We start from the raw sequence: 25,683 nt of genomic DNA, 5'->3' as shown, positions 1-25,683 counted from the left end.
ACCTCGCCTTCCTCCCTGTTCTTCTCGAGACCTCGACCCACCTCCTCCTGCTGCGGCACCATCTCTCGAATGATCGTGTGCGGATATTATCTTGGAGGAGGTGCCCTCACGGTGGTGATGGCCTGTGCGCGCGGCGTGGCGGCGCTGGCCATGATCAGCGCGTGGAAGAGATGGCTCCCACAGCTGTCGGCCAGATCTCCTGTCAAGTCGTCTACCAAGCTCATGGGTCATTTCCTACAGCGGTGGCGGCAGCCACAACACCGGACTGGGGCACGGGCTCCGCCGCAAGGTGTACCTCGTCGTTGGTTGTTGCTGGGCTTCTCCACCTAGCTATGAACAACGCATCGGCGATCACCGAGCCTGGCCTCGGAGGTGGTCAACACGTGCGGAGGCGGACAGATGAAAGAGGTCCAGTGTCGGTTGGTGGACTACGTGTGCCACCATCGGAGGCACGCGACAACTCCGGACGACGACGATGCAGGTACCGGGCTCCGGTGGCATGTGACGGAGGGGCGCCGACAATCTGGGTGGGACAGGAGGTCGATGAGGGAGGTGGCTCGCGGCGTCGAGCATGAGGTATGGTTGGACGACACAGGACGGACAGGACGCCCGCAGTCTCAACGGGCGCGAGCTTGAGGCATCAGCGAGTTGAGCGGTGTCATGACTCTCATGAGCCCCATCGACGAGCTACTCCTCTCTCCAGCTAGCTTCCCTTTACGCGCACTTCGCCCACAACCGTCTCTGCTGTCACATGGTGGCCACACTCGCCTCCAACGCCTCGCTCCTCCGCCACGATCACAGCCTCACGCTCCTCGTGCCGACAAGGGACCCAAGGGATTAGGTCGCGATGGTGTTCCTGGAGGTGGCGCTACTGCAGGCCATGTTCCTCGTGCAGACCATGGCGTTGGCGGTGGCCTGCACTGTGACCTGATGATGGGCGGGAGGACGCTACCGCAACAAGGAAGCGTGGGAGGACGACGATGCACTTTCAGGCCGAGTCGGCGGAGGCTATCAGGCCGTTGTGGGGGCGGTGGATGAGGAGAAGGTGATGAACCTCCGGGTGAACTATCTCCTCTTTGTTCTTTTCGGTCTTTTGGAAGTGCACCCTGCAAAATCAGTGGTAAATCAGACCTAAATTGTGATGTGGGACAGACAATCTAACAATTTAAAATGATGCAGACAAATTCCCTTTCACGCTTTTGAATGTGGCCCGACAATTTAGAATGATTACTATTATGGTCAATTTCGATGCGAGTTTTCTAATTAGTATCAAGTATGCTACTGTAGGTGATTTTTTAAAAGAAAAAACCCTAATGGATGTCGATGGACGCCCACCGTCTCATGTTATGTGAGGCCAGATAGTGCGCCGCTAGATGGACCCCGCTGCTCATGGCCATGTTAATCTTAACATAGATGGGACATATATCAAGGAGACGGGTGAAGCATGTGTTGGGATGATTCTACCAGACAATACTGGTGGCATAATCTTCTCGGCGTGCAGAAACATATTACGTTGTGCGAGCCCAGTGCAAGCGGAGTTAGAGCATGTTTGGAGGGGCCAAACTTTTGCTATGGTCTACACTGCCAATTGATGTTGAGATGGACTGTAAAGATATGATGCTCTCTATGCAGGCACAGCCCCCCGGATTGATCGTTGAATGCAATGTTGGTGAATGAAGTTAGGAAGCATCTTGGTGAGAGGGATAGTTCTATTATTGTTCATGTTAGTAGGAACCAAAATGTTGTAAGTCATAGACTAGTTTCTTTTGGTCGTGCTGAAGGGCATACGACGCTAGCTATGGATCAGATTGGATCCTGTTAATATACCACAACTTTGTATGAAAGATCTCCCTCGAAGTTGAGCAATGAAACCCCTTTAACCCCACAGAAAAGAAGTGCTTTCTCTAGCTTCTCTTTTTGTGCCCATAATTTCACATACTAATTCTCTTGCTTTAAATTAAGTCTTATAATAAACATTTAAAACACTATTGCATATAAACATAACGTATCGTAAGAATCTTCGATGATGTTTCAAGGAGAATCAGCCGAAACAGAAGACAAAGCCAAAGAAAAGGTTGTCACTACGCACTTGAAGTCACAAAAGAAAGACTATTTACAGCACAAGAAAAGGCACGGACCAACAAGCAATGGCAATTTAACATGGCTTGCCAGCAAGTAGCCACTCAGCAAAATGAATTCACAAGGCAAACAATGATTTGAGCAAAACTACATGTCGGACATGTCCAAGAATTTGCAAAAGCTTTGTACTGTTTTATTACTGGAACTAATCCTATAGGAGGCTATACCAAGATGATCTAATTCAGGGAAAATCAGTTGCGATTTCTTATTACAGTACGGTTATGTCATCGTATACACATCCCACTATATAGGGTGGCTTAAAATTTCCTATATATTGATATGTTTTCTTTAGCAAATAGAAAAAGATACGCATAAAGCTGCAATGCATAATCTGTTTGTAATTCTACTGTTTCAAGTACAATATACATAGTTGCAATTTACCGACGGGCGCGGTGTGGGCCCGCATGGGCTAAGCTAGTATAGTGTAGATATAAGGTCCGGATATGATAGACATAGATGTAGATGCCCAGTTAGACGTTTGAGGGGCCGGATTTGCCCCGGCTCCCCCTGCTGCTGTGGATGCTCTAAGGGCATTTCCAGCCACGCTCCAGGAAGGCCTCGCCAGGCGTTTTTTTTTGCGCCGGCGCCGAAAAATCGGTCCAGTCGCGTCCCCAGGAGACCGATTTTCGTCGGCTTGGGCCGAAAACAGCGCCGGCGGACCCAGGCCGAACCCGGCGCGCTAGGGGGCGCCGGGGCGAACTATTTTGGTGCGAAACAGCCGCGGGCCCGCCGCGTCAGCGACTCTACCCTCTTCTCGCCCCTTCGTCGTCCTCATCGCCTCGTTTCCCGCGGTGAATTAATGCCAAAGCTGCCGCGCTGCCGCGCTGCCGCGCCGATCAACCTACGCCATTGATGCCTCACGGTCGGCACAGTGAAGGCCGGATGACGCGCGTCCCTCGCCCTCCCTCGCCCGCCACGCGTACTCACGGCGGTTCGCGCACGGGCGGTGCCTCGGCCTATATAAGACGCGCCCCAGCGCACTCGGCGAACTCGACTCTCTTGCCGTCGTCGTTCCTCCTCTCCTCTCTCTCGCCGTCGTCGTTCCTCCCTCTCCTCTCTCTCGCCGTCTCCAGCCCCCATGGTCGAGCGCTTCCCAGGCGACGGCGCGGCGGCGAACGGCTTCGGCCGCCGCCATCTTCACGAGAGCGAGGCTCGCCTCCTTTTCGAGGCTGAGTACCCGGCCCCGCCGGACATGCGGGTACCCGGGGCGTGGAGGATCAGCGCCGGCGGCGTGCCGGTGCCCCCGATACCCACCGGTGCGGCGCGGCGTGCGGAGATCGCACGCATCCGGTTGTCCCTGCCGCGTGCGGCGAGGGAGGGGCCACGGTACGTCCCCGACAACCCGCTCTGGAAGCCCTACTTCCGCCGCCGTCACGCCGAGCAGCTCGAGGCCACCAACGGCGTCGAGCCCTCCGGCAGGCTCAACGCCGTCGGCCGGCGTCGGTGGTGGGGCGTGTCCGGGCGCACGTTGGAGGCCGTCTTCGAGTACATCGAGGGCGGCAACACGCCGCGCCTCGAGTACCCCGCTCCCCCGTCCTTCACACGCCGCTGGGGAAACTCCTGGACCCCAAGGCGCATGGAGACCGGGGGGTCCTCCTCCTCGTCCGGCGGCTCCCCCTGCCTCCACCTCCGCCCTGTCAAGCCGGAGCCCCAGGGCGCGCCTGTCAGCGCGCGCACCCGCAGCTCCGGCGTTCGCATCGGCGACAACGCCTCCCCCACCGGCCGCTTCGTCCTCGTCGAGCCCAAGCCGGAGCCCGGCCTCCCCGCGGAGTACGAGGAGGTAGCCCGGCGTGGCTTCTCCGACGAGGACGCCCTGCGGTGGGCGTGGGACAACTACCTCCGCGACGAGATGGTCCGGCAGCGCCGGGCCCTGGAAGAGATCGCCGCCCGCAAGCGTGGGCGCGAGGACGAGCACGGCGTCGTGGTCCTCGACAGCGACGACGACGACGCCCCCGGACCGTCCAACCCGCCGCGCCAACCGGGGGAGGGATGCAGCAGGGACGGCGGAGGCGTCGGCGGGGGCGACCACGATGACGACGACGGCGGTGACTACACGCGGTTCTACCGCCTCCTCGGCATGTAGAACTGCGTGGGCGGGCAGCGAGGCGGGCGGCGAGGAAGACGGCGGGGGTAGCTCGCGGTAGTTTTTTTCTTTTTTTGTAAATTATGTTTAAATTTGAACGAACTCGCTGATGTTTGCGTTAAACTAAAGTCGTGTTTGCGCCGTATTTGACTTTTTAAAAAAAACGTGGGCGCCGCGACTGGGGGGCATCACGCCTCAGTGCACGGTTTAGCGCCGGTGCGCCTCCAGGAGACGATTTTTTGCCTCTCCTGAAGGATCAACGGCTGGAGATGTCCTAAGCCCCAAGAAGAAGAGCGAGACACGCGGACGGCCACCGCGCGGCAGCCTCGACGCATAGAAATAGGATAGCGACCGCGGCGCACACACAAGACGGCAGCGGCGGCGTACACACCAAGACGGCAGCGGCGGCGGTGTTCCCCACTTCCCCAGTCTACTTCCTCTGTTCCGTCCAGGCAAGGAATCTCTCCTCTCTTCTCCGGCTTGGATTCTCGCACACATCTCTGTTTAGTCGCCGCGGTTGGGCCGGGCGTACTTGTGTGGGCTCTGTAAGAGCGGCGTGAATCCGCGGTTGATCTACTGTTACGCCCGTTTATTTTCTTATTAAAAAATCACTCGGCTTTCGTGGTTATCTTTGCTCGAATGAGCAGCGGAGCAATATTTTCTCCATGATTCAGGCCTTCAGAGGCGGGCAGTTTCCGAAAAGAAATTCAGATGACCGACTGCTGTGTCATACTTGAACTGACATTGATTTAATCTGGTGGTTGCACACTTGCAGTTCCATCTCGCGCAATTCCTATTGCTGCACGAAATTGATCTCGTTTTCTTTTTTTTGCGGGAAAACGATCGGTTTTTGCTCCCCAGTAAGTTCAGATATAATACTGTAATGTTCCAATGTCCGCTTGTCCTTTTATCCACTGTGTTGTAATCGAAGAACAGCATAATTTTTGGTTATTCCGTTGTAAGTAATGCACAGATTGCGCAGATGCTCAGTTCATCCCCGCCGAATATTTCGTTCAAGTGGGATTTGATTGGGCCTCGCCTTACGTCATGGCATAATCTATTGTCCAAGCTGGATTCGATTAACCTGACACAAGCCCGAGATGTGTTTCGCTGAAACCTTACTACATCGGGATCTTTCACAGTAGACTCCATGTACCGTGCACTCACGCATTCTGAGATACCGGTGAATAATAATAAGGAACTATGGAAGTCGAAGATTCCACTAAAGGTCAAAATCTTCATGTGGTATCTTCGTATGGGGTTGTGCTAACCAAAGACAACCTCGCACGGCGCAACTGGCAAGGGAGTAAGAAGTGTTGTTTTTGTACTCATGACGAGACAATCAAACACCTCTTTTTTCAATGCAAGTTTGCACGTTCTACGTGGTCAGTCATCCAAATAGCGTCAAATTTGTATCCGCCCACAAGTGTTGCCAATATTTTTGGTCATTGGTTGGACGGTATTTCAAATATGTTCAAAACGCTAATAAGGGTGGGAGCGTATGCCTTAATGTGGTCGCTATGGCTATGTAGAAATGATTTGGTTTTTAATGACAAAAATGCTTCTCCTCTACAGGTTATTTTCCGGTGTACGCATCCTGCAAGCGGAGTACCAACCGCTGTTCAAGGCGGTGTGTACGCGATTGGAGCAGGTGGCTACGAAGGTTTTTTCCCAACATGGGTGGCAGCATAACCTCCGGATTGACCCATCACCACTTTCGACATAGGCATATATAGTGTCGGTCTATAGGACTCTACTGTTGCCGTTTTGTCGATTTTGATTCTTTTCTTTCTGTCAAACTTTTTAGAATTGGCTGTGTGCGTCTTAGTTATGCAGAGGCCGGGTGTCATTCATAATGCTTTGTATCCACTTGATGCTACATTTTTGAGTTAATAAAACGCCCTTTATCGAAAGAAAAAAAGTAATGTACAGATATACTCCACTCCTGATCAACGGAGACTGATGTGAATTCCCTTTCCCCCACCCTCGTTTTGCAGATCATATATCTCACACTGTTTACTGAAGCCCCGATGCCCGTGCAGACACCTGTGTGCTCCATTGTGAACGAAGTCCCAGCAGCTTCTGCCACTGACTCGAAGCCGAAGAAGAAGATACGCTGTGCTTGGCCTGATAACAAGAGGATATTGGTAATGTTCATCCTTTTTGTCCCTCGCTCCTTTTTTGGCACGGGATATACATTATTCTTGATACGGAAATTTCATAGTGATAACTGATCAGACAACATCGAGAATAGAGCATTCAAGTTTATTTGCTCGTTGCTGTAATGCCCATGGTTGCCATGGCATAAGCACCCTTATTTTCTTCTCATCCTTTTCCCCAGAACCAAATCAATCACTCCTCCATCCATCTCACATTGTTTTCAGACCCTTTTAGCTAGGCATCACGCTGCACATCAGCAGTCTATGGCAGGCAAGAACGCTCTACTTGGCTGCAACAACGGCACCTCATGCCCTTCTAGAAAAAATGGCACCTCATGCCCTGCACCCCTCACCGACGCAAATGTCAGCACTTCATACACCTCAGACCATCCTCCTACCTGCAAATGCAAAGATGTTACCCTGTCGCGGAAAACAAAATTGTTGTATAGACTGCAAGTGAAGAACAGCAACGCCGTCATGAGTACCTGACCGGCTGAGTACGATGGGTACCAGCGAATCTTAGACTTCCGACCGAGGTGGTTGAGCGAAAACCTCGTCGCGGTCACCGAATCCGTGTCGCCTCTGCACTCAACAGTGAAAGCATGTTACACCAACTGAAAACATTGTGTGCTGCATGTCTGCATTGGAAAAAGAACTTTCCCGGTTTCAGACTCTTCAGCTTACCTGAGCACCTATATCTTGATCCCAGCCTTGATCAGCATGCTGTACGTCGGCAGCATCGACAACTCAAAGTCGTTCCATGTCTTGATGAGCACATCATTGTCAATGTCAAAACATCCCCTGCTTGTTAATTAATCTTCAATGCCCCAGCCATGACAGGAACGAAGAAGAAAGTTTGTCTGAAACTGAACCTGCACCTGCAGCAGGTCCATCTGAAGAGCCGGAACCCTTGTGATGTTGGCGTGCATGGCCCTCTGCACGTCGAGCCGGTTGTAGCTGTTGGACCTCCGGCATATGAGTGTCCTTGAACCTGAGCACTGCACGGCGGTGCCTGCGGGGTGCGGTAGTGTTGCCGGAGGGACGACAATGACGAGTCGGAGGCGGCATGGCAGGAGGGGGTGCAGATGTTGTACTGTCGATGTTCCCGAACTCGTGGTTCATGGCATAGCTCATGGTGCGGTTGAAGGCATTCAAATCATTTGCGCTCGTGAAGTTGCAGAGTTTGAGGATGGTCCGGTAGGTGTGGTTGGAGATCATGGCGTGCGTCCACCAGTAGGTCACCGTGCCGACGTTGTCGCAGTAGTTGTCGGTCACCGCATTCCCCACCTTGGGTACATCACGATCAACAAAAAGATGGATGATTCAGTGCGATCTATCCACCGGTGGAATTCTGTAGCCTGTAGCAGAGCTTTTGAGTATGGTACACACAAGGATTCCATTTAGGTTGATGCAGGTGTTGGGTGTGAAGCCTCGTTGTACTCGACGATCTTTCTTGCCAGCTGGGGCACGTCGTAGTGGCCTAGCTAGACAGAGTAAAAATGGATTTGAGCCAAGGGTGAGTGGAAGTACTTATCAGGTGTACTGGTCATGATATGGTCCTACTAGGTTTGCATTTTGGGAATCTGCTTTGTAGGAGGTCGCCTACTTTGTTCGTGGAAGTTTGCACTCTCATGATGAAGAAGTGGAATGCGCGCATCAAGTGGGCCACGCAGGCAAAACCACACTGTAGTTGAAAGAGCATAAAGGCAAAAGCTATGGCCAGAGACGGCCAACATCAGTGGCAGATACTATTCAGAGCGGACCACAATCATTAACGGTGCCGACGGATGATAAACAGGGTATAGTGACACTCGCGTGCCTGTAGAAGGAGATGGGAAAGTTTCAGATCATACTGTATCACATTAGCTGTGGATTACAGGTTTCAGTCACTCACTGCCAGATCACAGACCCACAGCCACCCAGGCCCATCTCCTTGCTCCACTGTACTGCTGTTGCAGGCGTGACACTCGAGCAGTGCTGCTGATTGTCGAATCAAGGATTACAGCAGCGTAGAACTGTAATTTCCAGCTCAAATGCTCCCCCGGTGCAGCGTAAATAATTTCCAATGCAGTACTAGTATATACTGGTAGATGTCACCATCGAGTTAGGCAGCTCTCTTCACCAGCCTTCACTGCTTGTCACGCGCACACTGCACACAAACGCAGCTAGCTCGCGAGTGAACCCACAGAGGAAGGAGATGGCGACGAGCGCGGCGACGGGGGTGATGAACCCCCTCATCGGCAAGCTCACCGCGCTGATGGGAGAGGAGTACAAGAAGCTCAAAGGGGTGAGGAAGGGGGTGGCTTTTCTCAGGGACGAGCTCAGCGCCATGAACGCCGCCCTTGAGAAGCTGGAGCTCATGGAGAAGCTCGAGCCAGGTACCAAGGACTGGAGGGACCATGTCAGGGAGATGTCCTACGACATGGAGAATTGCATCGATGACTTCATGCAGGACATCGGAGGTGCCGACGCCAACGCCGGTGCAGGCTTCATGAAGAGGATGTCTCGGCGCCTCAAGACGCTGCGGGTGCGTCACCGGATTGCCGGCCGGATCGAGGACCTCAAGGCTCTTGCGGTAGAGGCAAATGAACGCCGATTAAGGTACCACAAGATTCTGGCACTTACCCCCGTGTTTCCTTTTCTGACCCTTCTCTCTCTCAGATCCGGCGACCTCGCCGGCCGGGGAGGTGAGAGAGGGGGTCCGTTTGCTCCTCTTCGTTAGTTTAGTAGTAGTAGGTTTGGTTGTTGCGTCCCTGGTGGCTTCAGGATTTCTACCCTCCCCAAATAAACCAGATCTGGCTTTCTTCCTCCTCCTCCTCTCATGTCCATGGCGGCTGGGATGGAGGTCTCGGAGGGCAGATCCGATGCCCTGCGCTGGGCTATTGCAGGCATCACTTCGGATCCGTGGTCATGTGCCCGCTCCCCCATGAGCAGCAGTTTTGGTGGAGGATTGCCGCTGCTTGTCCATGGACCCCTGTTCATCATTCCAACAATATCCCCCGTTCTCTTTTCATCCTTCAAAATCCCTTCAGCTCTTCAAGTCTAGATGTCAAAAATCTGGTACAGGGGGTTTGGGACCGATGCATGTGCTTCCACTGTTATTGTTCTTGTTTGACACGAAAAATAATAACAAACAAACGATGGTTATCGTGTTACTATCTCTCTACGCGTCAGGGGAAATAAAAAATTGCGGGCGTGCCAGTGTACTAAGTACACAAATAAACAAAGGGAAACATGCATTTTATTAATTAATCTCTCATTGGAGAAACAAAATTACAAGATCCCTCTACATATGCGCTCCGTGGCCTACTTGCGCGGCCTGCTTGACTGTGGCGATTGTGGTCTACTGGTTCCCGGGGCTTCGGAAGGCTCCCGGTTAATTACACCCGCGGGTTGCTCCGCGGGATACCTCCGATTAAGCTGTGTGGTCGTCTTCGTCGTCTTCTCTTCGCGTCCTCCATGCATGATGATGGTGATGTGTGTGGGCAGCGGCAGAGCCCGTGTCCTCGTCGGTACACGCGCCGCAAGTGGCGTGGCCTTAGCGGTGGCCGCGCCCGCCCTCGCAGTCGTGCCTCGTCGGTCTTGGCGGCGTTGGAGTAGTTGGTGTTGGGGTAGCATGGGTCACGCTCGGCTTAGACTTCTTGACGACATGTTGCTTCATCGGGGTGTTCAAGGGGCTACGCCTTGCGGGTGTAACGGTTTGGGAAGACCGGCGTCAGTGTAAAAACTAACGTGCGCTCACATGGGCGTGGCCGGGGTGGTTGGCACCTCATCTCGGCTAGACGCCGAGTATTCGGCGGTCCGCCAAGACAAAGGGGGCCGCCTCACGAGGCCATGCAATGGTAGCGTTGTAGAGGCCACCTCGCGTTGGGCTGGTGCTACGCCAGGGGTGACCTGTACGCTGGCGACGCCATGGACCTGTACGTCGCTGCTCTGTCCGCCACAGTGGGTGCACCTCTCGTAGGAGGGACCGGCCTTGGACAGCGCCGTTGCAAATTCCAGCTCGATGAAGGATCTGTACGCCATTAACCTGTTCGTCGGGGACGCGTGCCTCGTGAAGGAAGAATCGGTCTTAGACCCGTCCTTGCGGACATTGGTTCCACCAAGGACCTGTACGCCGTGAAGGGAAAGGCGAGTTTCGGGCTGCGTCGTCAGCGAGCTCCGGTTCTGCCACTTCGTCTCCTCCAAGAGCGCGATGCAAAACATGTATGCCGGTGTACCCTTTGCCATGAAGCTGTTCACCGTGGCCCTGTTGGTCGCCATATGTGCATCGTGACCTGTACGCCATGAAGTGTTCACCGAGCGCCATGAAGGCCGCCATGGTAGGGCGCCGGGGCTAGCGGTTGGGCTGCGTTGTTGGATGGATGTAGCACCGGTGACGAATGGATGTGGCGCTGGCGAGTCTTCTCTTAGGACCTGCGTGGTGAATGGATGGATCTCCTGATGGATGGATGTGTGCGTTGTGAAGGGCGGTGGCCTTGTGGCGTCTACGCGTGCGTGCCCCCTAGTGCGACGAAGTAGAGGACGGGCTGCGTGATATTGAGCTTCGTGTCGTCACCTTTCATGGCGCCTACTTGATGAAGTTAATGAACGGTGTGTGATGGCGGGCTCTGGGTTGCCATCTTGAACGGCATCCCTGTGTGACGAAGTAGACGATGGGCTGCATGATGTCGAGCTCCGTGTCGGTGTCGTTGCCGACGCCTGCTTGACGAAGTCGTCGGCGGGCGGCATCCAGGCAGGCTCCGCTGCTTCGTCCTCTATGTATCGATGAAGTGGGCGAAGGGCGTGACGACGAATCATAGGTCTCCATCTCGAACGACATCTCTTCGGTCTAACAAGGTAGACGACGGGCTGCATGATGTCGAGCTCCGTGTCGCCATCCTCCATGGCGCCGGCTTGACGACATCAATGGTGGGCAGCATCGTGGCGTGTTCCATGTCGTCGTCTTCCGCGGCACCATCTTTGATGAAGTGGATGTAAACGGCGTTGGCGACCTCGGTGCCGTCGACCTCCATGGCGCCAGCTTGACGACATCAACGGTGGGCGGCGGTGTGGCGTCGCTCCATGTCGTCTTCTACAGCGCCGCGGTAACGAAGTGGACGCGAGGGGTGATGGAGACCTTGGTGCCGTCGACCTTCATGTCATCGTCCTCCACGGCCACCGGGTGGCTCCATCTCCGGCGGGCCCTCCGATCTCCTCGTCGCTGCCACCAGGGGCGCGTCTCCACCTTGTCTTCTCTGCTGATGTTTGCGCGTGCCGGACTCCTCCGCCTTCCAGCTGTTCTTCGTGTGTAGCATCTGATAGATGAAAGGCATAGTAACAAATAGAATTAGTCAGCGAGGCTTGGTCTTCTCCCGTTTGTTCATCTCCTCAGACGCCTGCCATGGGTAGACCGCCGCCGTGGCCGGCATCTCTTCCTCCTCAGATTGCCATCGCTGCCACAATTTCTGGGGCGTTCCTTCTGGATCCCTCCCTGTGCCTCCTAGTGCGAGGCCTGATGGATGGATGTATGCCACCATCTTCAAGTACTCTCGAGGGTGCCTCCTTGGGTTCCTGCCTGCTACCCAGACGAGGCACGCAGGAGGAGCTGCTGCAAACCTCCATGCCCAGGTGCTGCTCCTGGACCCTTGTACGTGTATGTGTTTCTTCGCCTGATACACAAGAGAGATGAATATATTTATTGTTAGTTAACCTGAGAGATGGTACTCCATGTTGTATCTTGACACACGCTCATCCGCAGGTCGGTCGCCACCAGCATGTTCCACTTGCTGCCCGTCCTCCTTGTCACCGGTGCAGCTACCGGCCGGACAGGCAAGGGTACGTGTGTGTGTGCGAGGGCGCCGGCGGTGGCCACGGCCTCGCGTCTTGACGTGTGTTGCCACCATAGCGGCGAGCGCATCACTCCTTTGGCCTCCGTGATCTCCTTGCTGCACGTGCCGCCGCCGGAAAGGACCAGATCGCGTGGGCTGCCCGACAAGCGTGCTGCGTCATGGTTGCCCTTCGACCCCTCAAGGCACATCGCTCATTTGCATGTCGACGCTGCCGCCGTCGGGCGCGTCTTCTCTTCGTGTGTACCTCCTTCCCACTGCCGCGTCCTGCGTACGTGAGCTCCACCCCTCCCTGAACCCTGGAAAAACAATGACAAAGAAAACACATGTACTAGGAGGAAGAGGTTGATGAGGGCGTCGTGGCCACTGCCGACGCGCCGGCCAAGATTGGGCAGTTTCTGAGTCGTCATTCCTGACGCCGCCGCTTCTCCTCATCTGATCTGATCGGCCTCAGCGCTGCTGCAGCACCTGTACATCTCCTCCGGCAAGATGCCAACTCTCATCGACGCTGCCGCAGGGGCGCGTCTCCTCCTGGATGTCTCTCCATCCTCCGTGTATCTCCTCTCCTCCTGCGTTCCCCCCTACGAATGGTGCCTCTTTATATAGGCAGCGGGGTGGGAGCTGGCGATGCGCAGCCAAGGCCACGGCCGTTCGGCTGTTGTAGATTTTCTCGGACGGGATATGGAATGCAACCAATCGATCTATCTTTGTTGCTTATCCTTTCATTATTTTTCTTGGCGCACACTTCTGCCAAAAACAAAACAAGACCGAACCAAATAACACACGTACATGGCTGGCTGTAGGTGGGCCGATTCGACTGCCGAAAATGTGACTCTCTGGCCGTCTCCAAAGCTCACCCATTTGTAATTTATTTTATACAGATTATACGGGTATTCGGGTATGTATGCGTGCTTGCCGGCCGGTACATGGGTATTCAGATACGCATACGATCCGACCGAGACGTCTTCTGGGACGTGAACTGCACCAAGTCTTAACATCTACCTGATTAACTCGTGAGTAGCCTAGCTCATACCAGCCATGTGATTGGCAAAACAAATACACTTGCATGCATGCATGGTACGGCAAGCGAACCTAGTCAAATATGTGCATGCATGTACATGTACATCCAAATATCAACATGGACGTGTAACTTGCACTAAAAAATAAATAAATTGCATGTAGACTTAGATTTCTGAAAGGAAGAAGCACAAAAACACATCAAACAGTTCTGCATTGAGGCAAGGACCTTCTATGTCCCCGATTCTTCCCGGGGTCACTTGTTCTTCACTCTGTGAGAAACATATGCAATTGTAACTTCCTCCATTGACATTCTAATCAATTCCAGGTACAAGATTGATGATTGCAATACAAGTTGTGGCTCCGTGGATATTGATCCTCGGATTTGAGCGATCTACGAAGACGCTGCTGGACTTGTGGGTACTGATGGCCCAAAGAAGGAGGTTGATAGTTTGTTGACAAACACTGAGAAGAAGCTCAAGGTGGTGTCCATCGTGGGATTCCGAGGACTGGGTAAAACTACGCTTGCTAATCAGGTGTATAATGATCCCAAAGGGCACTTTGACTGTAAGGCATTTATTTCTGTCTCTCAGAAACCAGACATGACACGGCTTCTCAATAGCCTGAGACTAAAGCTTGGGATAAATGTGTCATCTGGTATTTGTCAGGTGCAAGACATCATTGGTTAACTTAGAGAACACCTTGTAAACAAGAGGTATAGTTACATCTTTACTTCTTAGTTATGAATAATTGTTTAGCTTGATTTAAGTATACACCCCATGTTTCCAAACGTATTTTGGCTGTTCACATATGACAAATCATTATAAAATCATCAGAATTGGAAAGTTTGTTTCAACACTGATCCAACAGTATCAATTGGTTGTAAAATTACTCACATAATATTAGATTAATTCTCTATCAAAGAATTTGAGAAGTCAAAATGCACCTGACATACAGAGAAACCAAGGGAGAAGTGCGATCATGAGCCAACAGATGGGTCATTTATAAACAAAGTTGTCAATTTGATGAAGTAGGTCGCTTGTATGTAACATTGGACAAATATGCGGAGTTGATATCTGCAAATGTTTATATACGGAGTATTTCATGCGGTGTCAAATTAGGAATATGCCAGTGATCTGCAAATAAAGAAATACAATGTATACCATATTGACCGCTCTCAGTAATAGATGTGTCAACACACAGCAGCAAAACAATTGTTATGGAAAATTGGCAATGATCTGTTTTGATGAACAAAATAAATGTAAAACCTGCTATTTTCAAAGTCAAATTTTAACACGCCACGCAAGCTGTCGCTGTTATTTTGGCTTGAATATTACACAAATATGTCTAACTTATCCATACTAATGGCATTTGCGTGGCGTGTTTTCCCCAAGGTTATTTGATTTTATTGATGCTTTAACTTGCAATATTTTTAGTTGCCTCCTAATGCAATTTATAACACCATATTCAACAGGTATTTTATTATAGTCGATGACTTGTGGGATGAAGAAGCATGGGACATTATAAGATGTGCCTTTCCAGAAGATGGTAATGGGAGTAGAGTAATAGTAACCACACGAGTGGAAGCCGTTGCAATCTCAGCATGTTCTTATCACTATGAGCACATCTACAAAATGAAGCTCCTCAGCTCTGAAGATTCGAGAAAGTTATTCACGAGCAGAGTATTTGGGTCTGAGAACAAATGTCCAGCTAATTTTGAGGAAGTTTCAAATGAAATTCTGAAGAAGTGTGGCGGATTGCCACTTGCAATCATTACTATAGCTAGCCTATTGGCTTCCCGTCGAGAAAGATCAAGGAATGATTGGGAGAACATACAGAATTCTCTAGGTGCCCAGTTTGCCATAAACCCCACACTGAAAGGGATGAGGAGTATATTAAACCTCAGCTATATGAATCTTCCTCTTCATCTCCGCACTTGCTTCCTTTACCTTGCTATGTATCCAGAGGACTATGTGATTGAGAGGGATGATCTAGTCCGAAAATGGATAGCCGAAGGCTTTATCAGTAATTTGCATGGACCAAATTTGGAGGATGTTGGGATAAGTTATTTCAATGAGCTAGTCAATAGAAGCATGATTCAGCGTGTAATGACCTACAAGGGAGTTTACTGCAAAGTACATGATATGATGCTAGATTTGATCCTAAGCAAGTGTGCAGAAGACAATTTTAATAGTGTGGCATATACTTCTGAAGACATGACAAGACTGCGTGACTGCACGTACAAGATCCATCGGTTATCCCTGATCTCACGTGTTGATAGAACAACAAATGAAACAATATCATGGACAGTTTTGGATAGCATATCACAAGTTCGGTCATTGGTATGGTTCGGAGCTTGCAAGTCCATACCTCATCTTTCTCAGTTAAAGTATATCTGTGTGTTATCTTTTGAAGATCGATCTTTAATTAGGACACGTCTGGACCTCACTGCAATCAGCCAAATGTTTCAACTGAGGTATTTAAAGGTTTCAATTTATTACTATGCAATGCTTCCCACTGAAATTCGGGGGCTTGTGCATTTGGATACGTTGGATGTACCATGTGGAAGCATCCCGTCAGACATAGAGCACTTGCCGCGCTTGTCTAATCTGACAATGGGTTTGTATGAGGGGATAGGGCTACTTGAAAGGATCGGGATCATGGAATCACTTCGCACACTCGATGGTTTCAAATTGGAGAGGAGTTCGCTGGAGGCTCTTGAGGGCCTTGGTAAGCTGACTAATCTGAGGAATCTGAAGCTTCATACCTGGGATGATGATGAGTGCAATCTGCTGGAGAAGGCGAAGTTTGATGCTTTCGCCTCTTCTATTTGTAAGCTACGCAACCTCAAATATCTCCAGATCAAAGGCAATCATGATGATAAGGACGACATTTTAGGCTCAGTTTCAGATCCTCCAGCCCTTATCGAGGAAATGTACCTTATCAGCTGGAAGATCTTGAGGGTTCCTAAATAGATCGGTGATGTCAATTGCCTGCATAGCCTGGAATTATCTGTTAGGGGGACGAAAACTGATGAGATTACTATTCTTGGAGGACTGCCATCCCTCGTCTACCTCAAGCTTAGAGTTGTGACATGCCCTAAAGAAGAGGCTGTTATCGTCAGCAAGGGATTATTCCCAGTTCTGGAGCGCCTTACATTCATCTCTGACGAGGGTGTTTTAGCATATCTTGATTTCGAGGCAGGAGCTATGCCCAAGCTACGAGACCTCATTCTGCAAGTCAACCAACCACTGTGGGGTGGACCTACACCAGCCGGCATGTTGCACCTCTTAGACCTCCAGCAAATCAGTTTTACTGCATGCGGCAACCACAAGGAATCTGTTGAACAAGTGAAGCTCGACATCCAGTCTGCGTTTAGGAACGCCCTGCAGATGCACCCAAGCCCTCCTTCCTTGGATATTAACTGTTACTCCCGCAAATGAGTGAAACATGAACGGACCACGTGCACTGAGTAATCTGTCTCTGGACGGCCTCTACTGTAACTTTCATCATTTCCTCTGCTATATGTTGTACTTCTTTTTCGATCATTTCTCTGGTGTTTAATTCCTTGAGTGTTGTTACCATGGGTATATATGAAACCTCAACCATTCATTCATGTTTTCCACATGTTCCTGTGTATCCAGAAAACCATGTGATTAATGCGGCATTATTTGGTTTGAGAAATGGCCGGAAAAACGGTTAGTTTATTATTCCCTCTGTCCCAAAATATAAGAACGTTTTTTAACACTACACTAGTGTAAAAAATGTTCTTATATTATGGGACGGAGGGAGTACACAAGCTATAGTACTTTGCATAGACAACCTTAAAACTGGTCTTTGAAAAGCCCCAAGTTAATTTTGATTCTGATTATTTTTCAAATCTTAGTTTCTGGTTTTTCTGTCTTTCGCTTGTGCTAAAGCAGTAAAGCTAACAAGATGCATGGTTACTGATCGCTGCACACTGATGTCTGCGCTTACCTCGTCAATAAGATGTCTGCACTTGCCTCGTTACTCAGTTGCAGCATGGATCTCCTGCACATCCCAGCACCAACAAGGATGAGATAAAAATGTCGAGCGATCGAGCTGTTGAGTGACGAGTAGCGATGAAATTTTAGTACTGATTACTTGAGGCCTAGTATCTAGCGTCTTCCATGAGTGCTCTCTGTTGGCTGACTAACTGAATTAGCAATTGAGATACATACATGACCATCAGGCTCTCAACGCAAAACCAGGGGAAGCCATTGGAAAAGCAGAGGGCATTGCGGCCGTTGCAACTGCTCTTCGGGCGGTGAATGCAGGTTTGCAGAAGATCGAGAGTGTTGGCCAGGCCAGGTCAAGATTGAAGTGGTGGCGTGTTTCTGAGTACGGCTCACTCTAAGGCAAAAAATTATGGCTCATTTAGCTGTCGGCGAGACCGTCGATGTTGCCGCCCTCACCGTCCATAATGTTTGTTCCCGACGTTGGACACCCGCTGGCTGCGCTCGTACGCGTGCATGTGACCGTCGACGATGAGGTCGACCCTGGCGCCGACGGCCCACTGCTCAAACTCCGCGCGCATCGGCAGGTAGTGGAAGCTGTAGCTGAGCTACAGTAGCTCTTGTATCACGGCGAGTGAATGAACATGATGATCCATGGAGTCAGTTCCCGGATCGGCCGTCGGCGTGCCTCCTGCAGCCACATCCACTGTGGCGTGTAATTGCCGTACGCCGAGTAGGATGCCACAAATACAGTGTGCGGTCTTGCTACTATTTTCCTTTCAAAATAGAGGACAAAGGCCTCGTCTATTCATTACAAAAAAAAATACATACAGCAACTTTTAGCACAGTGATCATATGTGTTGGATTGATAATAACCACGCGCATACCGATTTCCGTTAAAAAAGGTTGATCCATCCAAGTCGCCAATCACTGACGATTTCCACAACTCATTGTAGCGCCGCCTCCGGCCGTCCCCGGTCCCCGCCGATGACGCCATGGACATCGCATCGACCCTGCATCTCATTCCCTTGGTTTGGAGGTGGATCTCACTACTTCCTTGTCTGTCGCGCCTCTTGCTCCTCCATGGGCCTCAAGGGCAGGCCACCACTGCCTAACTTGTATGTACTACCACCGATGTCGTCAACTTAGGGCGATGGCCTCCCCCGCAAGCGCCGCAACGCCCCACAACGAAGAAACATAGGTAGAAGACGGCGGCGCCCCACATCCGCCTCCTCCATCCTTCATCTCGGTGGAGGGCGAAACTCAGGCGCCTACCCAGCCGGACGCACTCGAAGATTTACTGATGAGGTTATGAAAAACATCCACCATTGTCTTTTGTTTCGATTGGTTTGATTGAATGCAATGTGACCGTGTAAGAATGCTTGTGTTTAACGATGATTTCACGCATTTCGGAGTATCGGTGGCAGATAACGAGTCATTCCTAGATAGTATGATGCGCGATTTTTTTGCGACTAATGATGTCAATCTTGATGGCCCAATGGTGTGGCACTTTGAACAATAAGATGTCGAGGGCAAAGATACCAAATTGGATCAATCCCAGCCCTCTAGTTGTCAAGGAAGAAGAAATTTGGGTCGCAAACTGCGCCATGGAAGTAGAAATTTCTCTTGTGAGGGCATGGCAAGGCATCACTCTTGAGAGATCAAATGGTGCAAACTATTGGGGGTACATCGAGGAGCATTTCCATCAACGCCTTGGGCATAACTCGAATTGTACCCTTAAATCTCGCACAAACCAATGGGGTATGATTGAAGTGATGTACAACCATTCGGCGGGTTGTTTGGACCAGGTGAAGCACGCTCCTCCTAGCGGTGTCACCATTGACCAATATGTTAGCACTCACTATTTTGATTGCCACATTTGCATCACTTTGAATATTTTATTTTATTTAGCATTTGTATGTTGTATGGTAATATATCGCAAGAGAGGTAGTGGCAAATGGCCAAGTCGAAGGGCAAATCATTTGTCCTCCAACATTGTTGGAAGTGGAAATCAAGGAATGATGAGGCTCCTCCAATCATAGGAAGTAGTAGAGCAATTCCTCTCTTGATTTGGATGACGCCTAGGAAGATGACGGTGATGGAGAGAAAAGGTGAAAGTGCAACTCTCTTCCAAAGTGTGTTAACAAGCCCATCATCATTCTTGAAGCAGTTACATCACAAAGCTCTAGATTTGGCACGCTTTCTTTGGCATGTCCGGGTCTCACAATCACAGTGGTATCCAGTGTTTGTTAGGTTGACTGAAGGACAAGCTTACCTATACAATTATACTGTCAATGGTCATGACTACAACATAGGCTATTTTAATGATATTTGTCCTCTATGCGCGACCTTTATCAAGACTATCTCTAAGCCAGTTGGTTAGAAAAAGCTCACTGATAAGGAGGTAGAAATGATGTGGATAGGCATTTGAAGTGCTCCAAGCATGTTTTGTAGTTGTTCGAGGACCTGCAAAGATATGTTGTTTCATCATGTATAACATGATTGTGGAGGACGACGGTGAAGGAGCTGTAGGAGGTCTGAAATTTGAGATCACTGGTCTGGAATTTGAGAACACGAGTGATCATATCCAACTTGCAATTCAAAGTCCGGCAATGTTTGAGGAGTTTCTTTTTCTTTTTGCAGTTAACGTTTGAGGAGTTTGTCCAGATAAATCAACAGATTTGGCGTCGAGCAACTCATGAGCAGTTTAAGAATGATTAGACGAGCATCTGTGGATGATTAAAGGGAAGAACTAGAACATAACTTGAATTCAAGTTTAATTATTTTATTTGAAACTTAATGTTTGGGTTGTAATATTTAAATTTGAACTAGTGTTGTACTTAAATATTTTCGTTGCTTGAAGAATTATGCTCATGTATAGTTATTTTGAACTGCCGTGGACTTAAAGAAAAAAACAGAGACAAACATGGGCGAAAGTTTGATGGATATGGTACATGTCCGACTTTCGTATTCGTGTACCCATAGGTGAGTCCGATTCGAAGGCGGCGTTGAAGATGGACTTAGACTTAGATGTTTGAACCATTTGACAGGAATCTTGGAGTTTCGAAGTGCTTCCTGCAGGTACGGCTATGGTATTTCTGTTGTCCATTTCCGGCATCCGGTCGTGCATGGTGCATTCATGCAAAGTTCGAAACCAAAGGAGAAGCGATCAACTCAAGCAAAACGCCGTTGCAGTCACATTGTGTGCGACTAGTGCGATGACGCTACATGATATTGATACTCTATTCACAATCGACACACCAGTTCGTACGCTCTGCACCACACAGACAGGAGTGTCCTCGCGGAGCACGAGCTAGTGGAGCGCGCAGGAGACGTCGCATCCGTCCACCTGCTCCAACTCGTCATGTCTTTTGTTTTGTGTCCCGCGTCGAAAAGGTGACGAGCGGTCTACCGTTGCGCTCGCTGTCGCCGCCCCGCCCACCGTGTCGCTTTCGCGTACGTGCCCGCGCGGTCCTCGTACGCTTCACCGGAGGCCGGCGTAGAACGCGCGGAACGCCTCCATCTCCCCGCGCGGCAGCGCCACCCCGACCTCGATGCCGCCGCGGCCGTCGAGGTTCTCTGCCAGGGCCAGCGCGCCCGTCCGTTCCACCGAGACGATCTCCACCTTCCGCGGCCGGCCCCACGGCGCGCCCATGTCTGCTGCCGCGTAAATCCCAAGCTTCGGCGACCCGGCCACGGTCACCGCGCGCGCAGCCGCGCTCTCCCGCACGAGCTGCACCCACCCGCGTGCGTCCCGCAGCGCCCGCCCCTGCTCCGCGAGCGCCTCGATCGCCCGCCAGATGGCCGCCGACGCCCCCGACGGAGTGAGGCCCCTGCCGTCGTGATCCTCCTCCTCCACGCGGCACAGGCCCAGGCAGTTGCCGAAGTAGTTCCCCGGCACCGGCGGGCTCGCGCGGGGCTTGCACCCGGTCACGAACCCGAACTGATGCCGAGCATTGCAGTTGCTGCCGTTGCCACCGCGCGCGTGCACGATCCCGGCCCACGCTGCGCCGCACGCCAGCGCGTACGGCGAGCACCGCCGCGCCGAGGTCTCCGACTCGACGCGCTTCCCCATCCGGCCTAGCAGCTGCTCCGTGAACCGGAACGTCGCGAGCACGACGCCGCCACCTCCCGGCCGCCTGCTCAGGTCCCAGTCATCCAACCGCTCGTCGCCGGCCTCCGCGAGCTCGCGGACGAACGCTTCCCGGAGACCGGAGTCGTCGCGCACGACGCCCCGGTCGAACAGCGGCGGCACGACGTCCACCGCCTTCTTGTCGGCGCCGATGAGCCGGCGGTGGATGGCCGCCCACGTCCTGACGAAGTGCACGTAGCTGGAGCCGTCGGCGACGGCGTGGTGCAGCGTGGTGCCGACGCATATACCTGCGCGAGGGAACACGGTGACCTGCACGGCGAACACTCCCCGAGACCCCCCGCCGCGGCTCGGCAGCGGGGGCAGCAGCGCGCGGAGCCTCGCGGTGTCGCGAGGCTGGTCGCCCGCGAGGTCCCCGAAGTCGTCGCCGCCGACCGCCACCGTGAGGCGAACAGAGTCGCCGTCCGAGCACGCGAGCTCGGGCTCGGCGGGCAGCTCGCACGGGAGCCTCCCGGCCAGCGGGTAGAAGTGGTGCAGCGCGGCGGCCAGGGATGCCTTGAAGAGGGGCAGCTCGCGGCGGAGGAAGCCCGGGACGTCGAGGAGTTCCCGCTCCGCGCTGCCGTAGAAAAGGACGCGCTGCACGGGCGGGAAGTCCCAGAAGACGAGGTCGAAGAACGTGAGCGGCAGCGCGCGCGGCTGCCCGGCCTCCGGCGGCGGCGACGGCCGGACCTCGCACCGGTCCAGGACGGTCACGTGCTGCAGCGGCGCCGGCGCCATTGGTGCCTAGTGATCTGCTACCTCGAATCGAATCGTACTGGGGTGGCGTGGCTAGTGCTGTAGCGCGAGCGGGAGACGAAGTTCACGAGAAGGCCAGCAGAGCAGGAGACGTGGATGCACAGACCCACCAGCTCCCTCGTACTACGAAATTGATGTTATGTTTTTGGAGGGGCACAAAGTGCAGCTTGTCGGTAGCGTATATATGATTTCTAGAAAATGTAGAGAGATACAAACACAAAGGGCGTGTTTGGTTGCGCGCATTAGGCCCAGTCTGGCTCGCGCGGGAATAAGAGCATCTCCAGCCGTTCGCCCTTCATGACGCATAAAAATCGCCTCCTGGGGGCGAGCCGGCGATACAATCGGCGTTGGGGCGGGTTTGCGCCCAGTCGTCGCCCCCAGCTCGTTCCAGACGTTGATATTGGCCCACTTTTCAGCCCCATTTGACGAATAAAGGGTTCATATGGGCGACAATTGGCCCACATTCGGCGTGGTTCGCCGTTGCTCGGCGTTCAATTATCAACATAATTTTTTATCATATATTTCATCACAGAAAAATCAAATACTTCAACAAAATAGTACAACAACAAATAGTTCAATACAAATTGTATAGTTCAACAAATAAAAACTCATATTTCATCACACGTCGCGCCCGACGTCGCCCTTGAGCCTCCATAGGTGCTCTATCAGATCTTGCTGCAGTTGATGCTGCACCTGTGGGTCTCGGATCTCCTGACGCATACTGAGATAGGAAGTCCAGGTTGCTGGTAGCTGATGATCAACTTCGGCTAGAGGACCCTGCCTGTAGTATGGTTCAGTGTCAAACACTGGGTCTTCTTGCTCGCTCTCGATGATCATGTTGTGCAAGATGACACAGCAAGTCATAATCTCCCACATCTGATCTTTCGACCAGGTCTGAGCGGGGTACCGGATAACAGCAAATCGAGATTGGAGCACACCAAATGCCCGCTCGACATCCTTCCTGCAAGCCTCCTGAACCTTCGCAAACCAGGCGTTCTTGCCTCCTGGCACAGGGTTTGAGATTGTCTTCACAAATGTCGACCATCTCGGATAGATGCCATCAGCTAGGTAGTACCCCTTGTTGTAGTGCCGCCCATTGATCTCGAAGTTCATCGGAGGAGAATGACCTTCAACAAGCTTGGCAAAGACAGGAGAGCACTGCAACACGTTGATGTCATTGTGAGTTCCTGGCATACCAAAGAAGGAGTGCCAAATCCAGAGGTCCTGTGTGGCCACCGCCTCAAGTACCACGCTGCAACCGCCTCTGTACATCCCCTGCCAAGCAAATGGCAATTCTTCCATTTTTAATGCATGCAGTCGATACTTCCAAGATTCCCAGGAAATTCTCTTGCTGCATTCTGTGCTAGGATCCGAGCAGTGTCTTCCGCATTGGGTGTTCTCAAGTATTGCGGTCCAAACACTGCCACCACTGCCCGACAGAACTTGTAGAAACACTCCATGTTGGTGGACTCGGTCATGCGCCCATAGTCGTCCAGTGAATCACCGGGAGCTCCGTATGCAAGCATCCTCATCGTTGTCGTGCACTTCTGGATCGAGGTGAATCCAAGTTTGCTGGTGCAATCCATCTTGCACAATCCTGAGGAAGAACTTTTGGCTCATCCGATAACGGCGCCGAAATGTTTTGTCGTCGTGAAGTGGAGCATCGGCGAAGTAGTCAGAGTAGAGCATGCAGTAGCCTTTGAGACAAAGCCGGTTTTTTGCTTTCACCCGCCCCGGCGCCGAGCCATCTCGGCACAGCTTTTCATTGCTCGCCAGCAGCTGGGCGAGGGCGGCGAGCACCATCAGATGCTCTTCTTCCTGGACGTTGGCCTCGGCTTCCTCCTCCAGCAGCGCGGCAAGCACTTCCTCGTCATCCGAGTCCATCACTGAGGCAGGCAAATCGCCGAACACCTTGCGCCCGTTGGGCGTGCACCCGCCGAACTGCCCCTCCACGGCCGGAAGCGGCGTCCAGAAACACCCAGCTGTTGTTGGAGGGGCTGCTGCGGCGAACCTCTGCTATTTGTCCGGCGGGGAATGGCTATCTAGCAGTGAAGGGCGGTGGGCGGCGCCGGGATATAGCTAGTGGCGGCCGAGGGAGAAGGGGGTGGAAGGTGGGTCGGGGAAGAAAATCTTGACTTTTCGCCTGACGGTGTGGGCCAGCCGCGCTTTTCCGTTGCGCCGGAGCCTGCTACCTCTTTTAGAACCAAGGTATCAATCCAGTAGGAGGCTACGCGCGAGTCCCTCGCACCTGCACAAAACAAATAAATCCTCGTAACCAACGCAAATAGGGTTTGTCAATCCCTATAGGGCCACTTACGAGAGTGAGATCTGATAGGTATGATAAGATAATATTTTTGGTATTTTTATGATAAAGATGCAAAGTAAAATAAAGGCAAAGTAAATAACTAAGTAGTAGGATATTGATATGATAAAGATAGACCCCGGGGCCATAGGTTTCACTAGTGGCTTCTATCGAGAGCATAAGTATTCTACGGTGGGTGAACAAATTACTGTTGAACAATTGACAGAATTGAGCATAGTTATGAGAATATCTAGGTATGATCATGTATATAGGCATCACGTCCGAGACAAGTAGACCGACTCCTGCCTGCATCTACTACTATTACTCCACTCATCGACCTCTATACAGCATGCATCTAGAGTATTAAGTTAAAAACAGAGTAACGCCTTAAGTAAGATGACATGATGTAGAGGGATAGACTCATGCAATATGAAGAAAACCTCATCTTGTTATCCTCGATGGCAACAATACAATATGTGCCTTGCTGCCCTTACTGTCACCAGGAAAGGACACCGCAAGATTGAACCCAAAGCTAAGCACTTCTCCCATTGCAAGAAAGATCAATCTAGTAGGCCAAACCAAATTGATAATTCGAAGAGACTTGCAAAGATAACCAATCATACATAAAAGAATTCAGAGAAGATTCAAATATTATTCATAGATAGACTTGATCATAAACCTACAATTCATCGGTCTCAACAAACACACCGCAAAAAGAAGATTACATCGAATAGATCTCCACAAGAGAGGGGGAGAACATTGTATTGAGATCCAAAAATAGAGAAGAAGCCATCTAGCTACTAACTATGGACCCGTAGGTCTGAGGTAAACTACTCACACTTCATCGGAGGGGCTATGGTGTTGATGAAGAAGCCCTCCGTGATCGATGCCCCCTCCGGCGGAGCTGCGGAACATGCCCCAAGATGGGATCTCGTGGATACAAAAAGTTGCGGCGGTGGAATTAGGGTTTTGGCTTCGTATCTGATCGTTTGGAGGTACGTGGGTATATATAGGAGGAAGAAGTACGTCGGTGAGGCAACAGGGGGCCCACGAGGGTGGAGGGCGCGCTTGGGGGGGTAGGCGCGCCCCCTACCTCGTGGGCTCCTGTTACGTGTCTTGATGTAGGGTCCAAGTCTCCTGAGTTGTATTCGATGAGAAAATCACGTTCCTGAAGGTTTCATTCCGTTTGGACTCCGTTTGATATTCCTTTTCTTCGAAACCCTAAAACAGGCAAAAAACAACAATTCTGGGCTGGGCCTCCGGTTAATAGGTTAGTCCCAAAAATAATATAAA

At 51.6% G+C, this 25,683-nt stretch overlaps 1 protein-coding gene and 2 pseudogenes across 1 annotated transcript; 1 reads left to right on the top strand and 2 right to left on the bottom strand.

Moving 5' to 3' along the window:
- Positions 1–6,098: 6,098 nt before the first annotated feature.
- LOC123129756 (serine carboxypeptidase 24-like) lies at positions 6,099–8,481 on the bottom strand (annotated as a pseudogene).
- LOC123128758 (disease resistance protein RGA5-like) lies at positions 8,321–16,842 on the top strand (annotated as a pseudogene).
- Positions 16,843–20,374: 3,532 nt separating this feature from the next.
- On the bottom strand, positions 20,375–22,419 carry LOC123131182 (malonyl-CoA:anthocyanidin 5-O-glucoside-6''-O-malonyltransferase). Its single transcript, XM_044550915.1, has one exon. It carries the CDS (start codon positions 22,068–22,070, stop codon positions 20,688–20,690), a length of 1,383 nt encoding a protein of 460 aa, XP_044406850.1. The 5' UTR covers positions 22,071–22,419; the 3' UTR covers positions 20,375–20,687.
- Between the last annotated feature and the right edge of the window lie 3,264 nt (positions 22,420–25,683).

Source organism: Triticum aestivum, chromosome 6A, assembly GCF_018294505.1.
Source record: "Triticum aestivum cultivar Chinese Spring chromosome 6A, IWGSC CS RefSeq v2.1, whole genome shotgun sequence".
Taxonomy (NCBI): domain Eukaryota; kingdom Viridiplantae; phylum Streptophyta; class Magnoliopsida; order Poales; family Poaceae; genus Triticum; species Triticum aestivum.
Note: the sequence above shows the minus strand (reverse complement) of the source record. Positions and strands in the feature narration are given on the sequence as shown.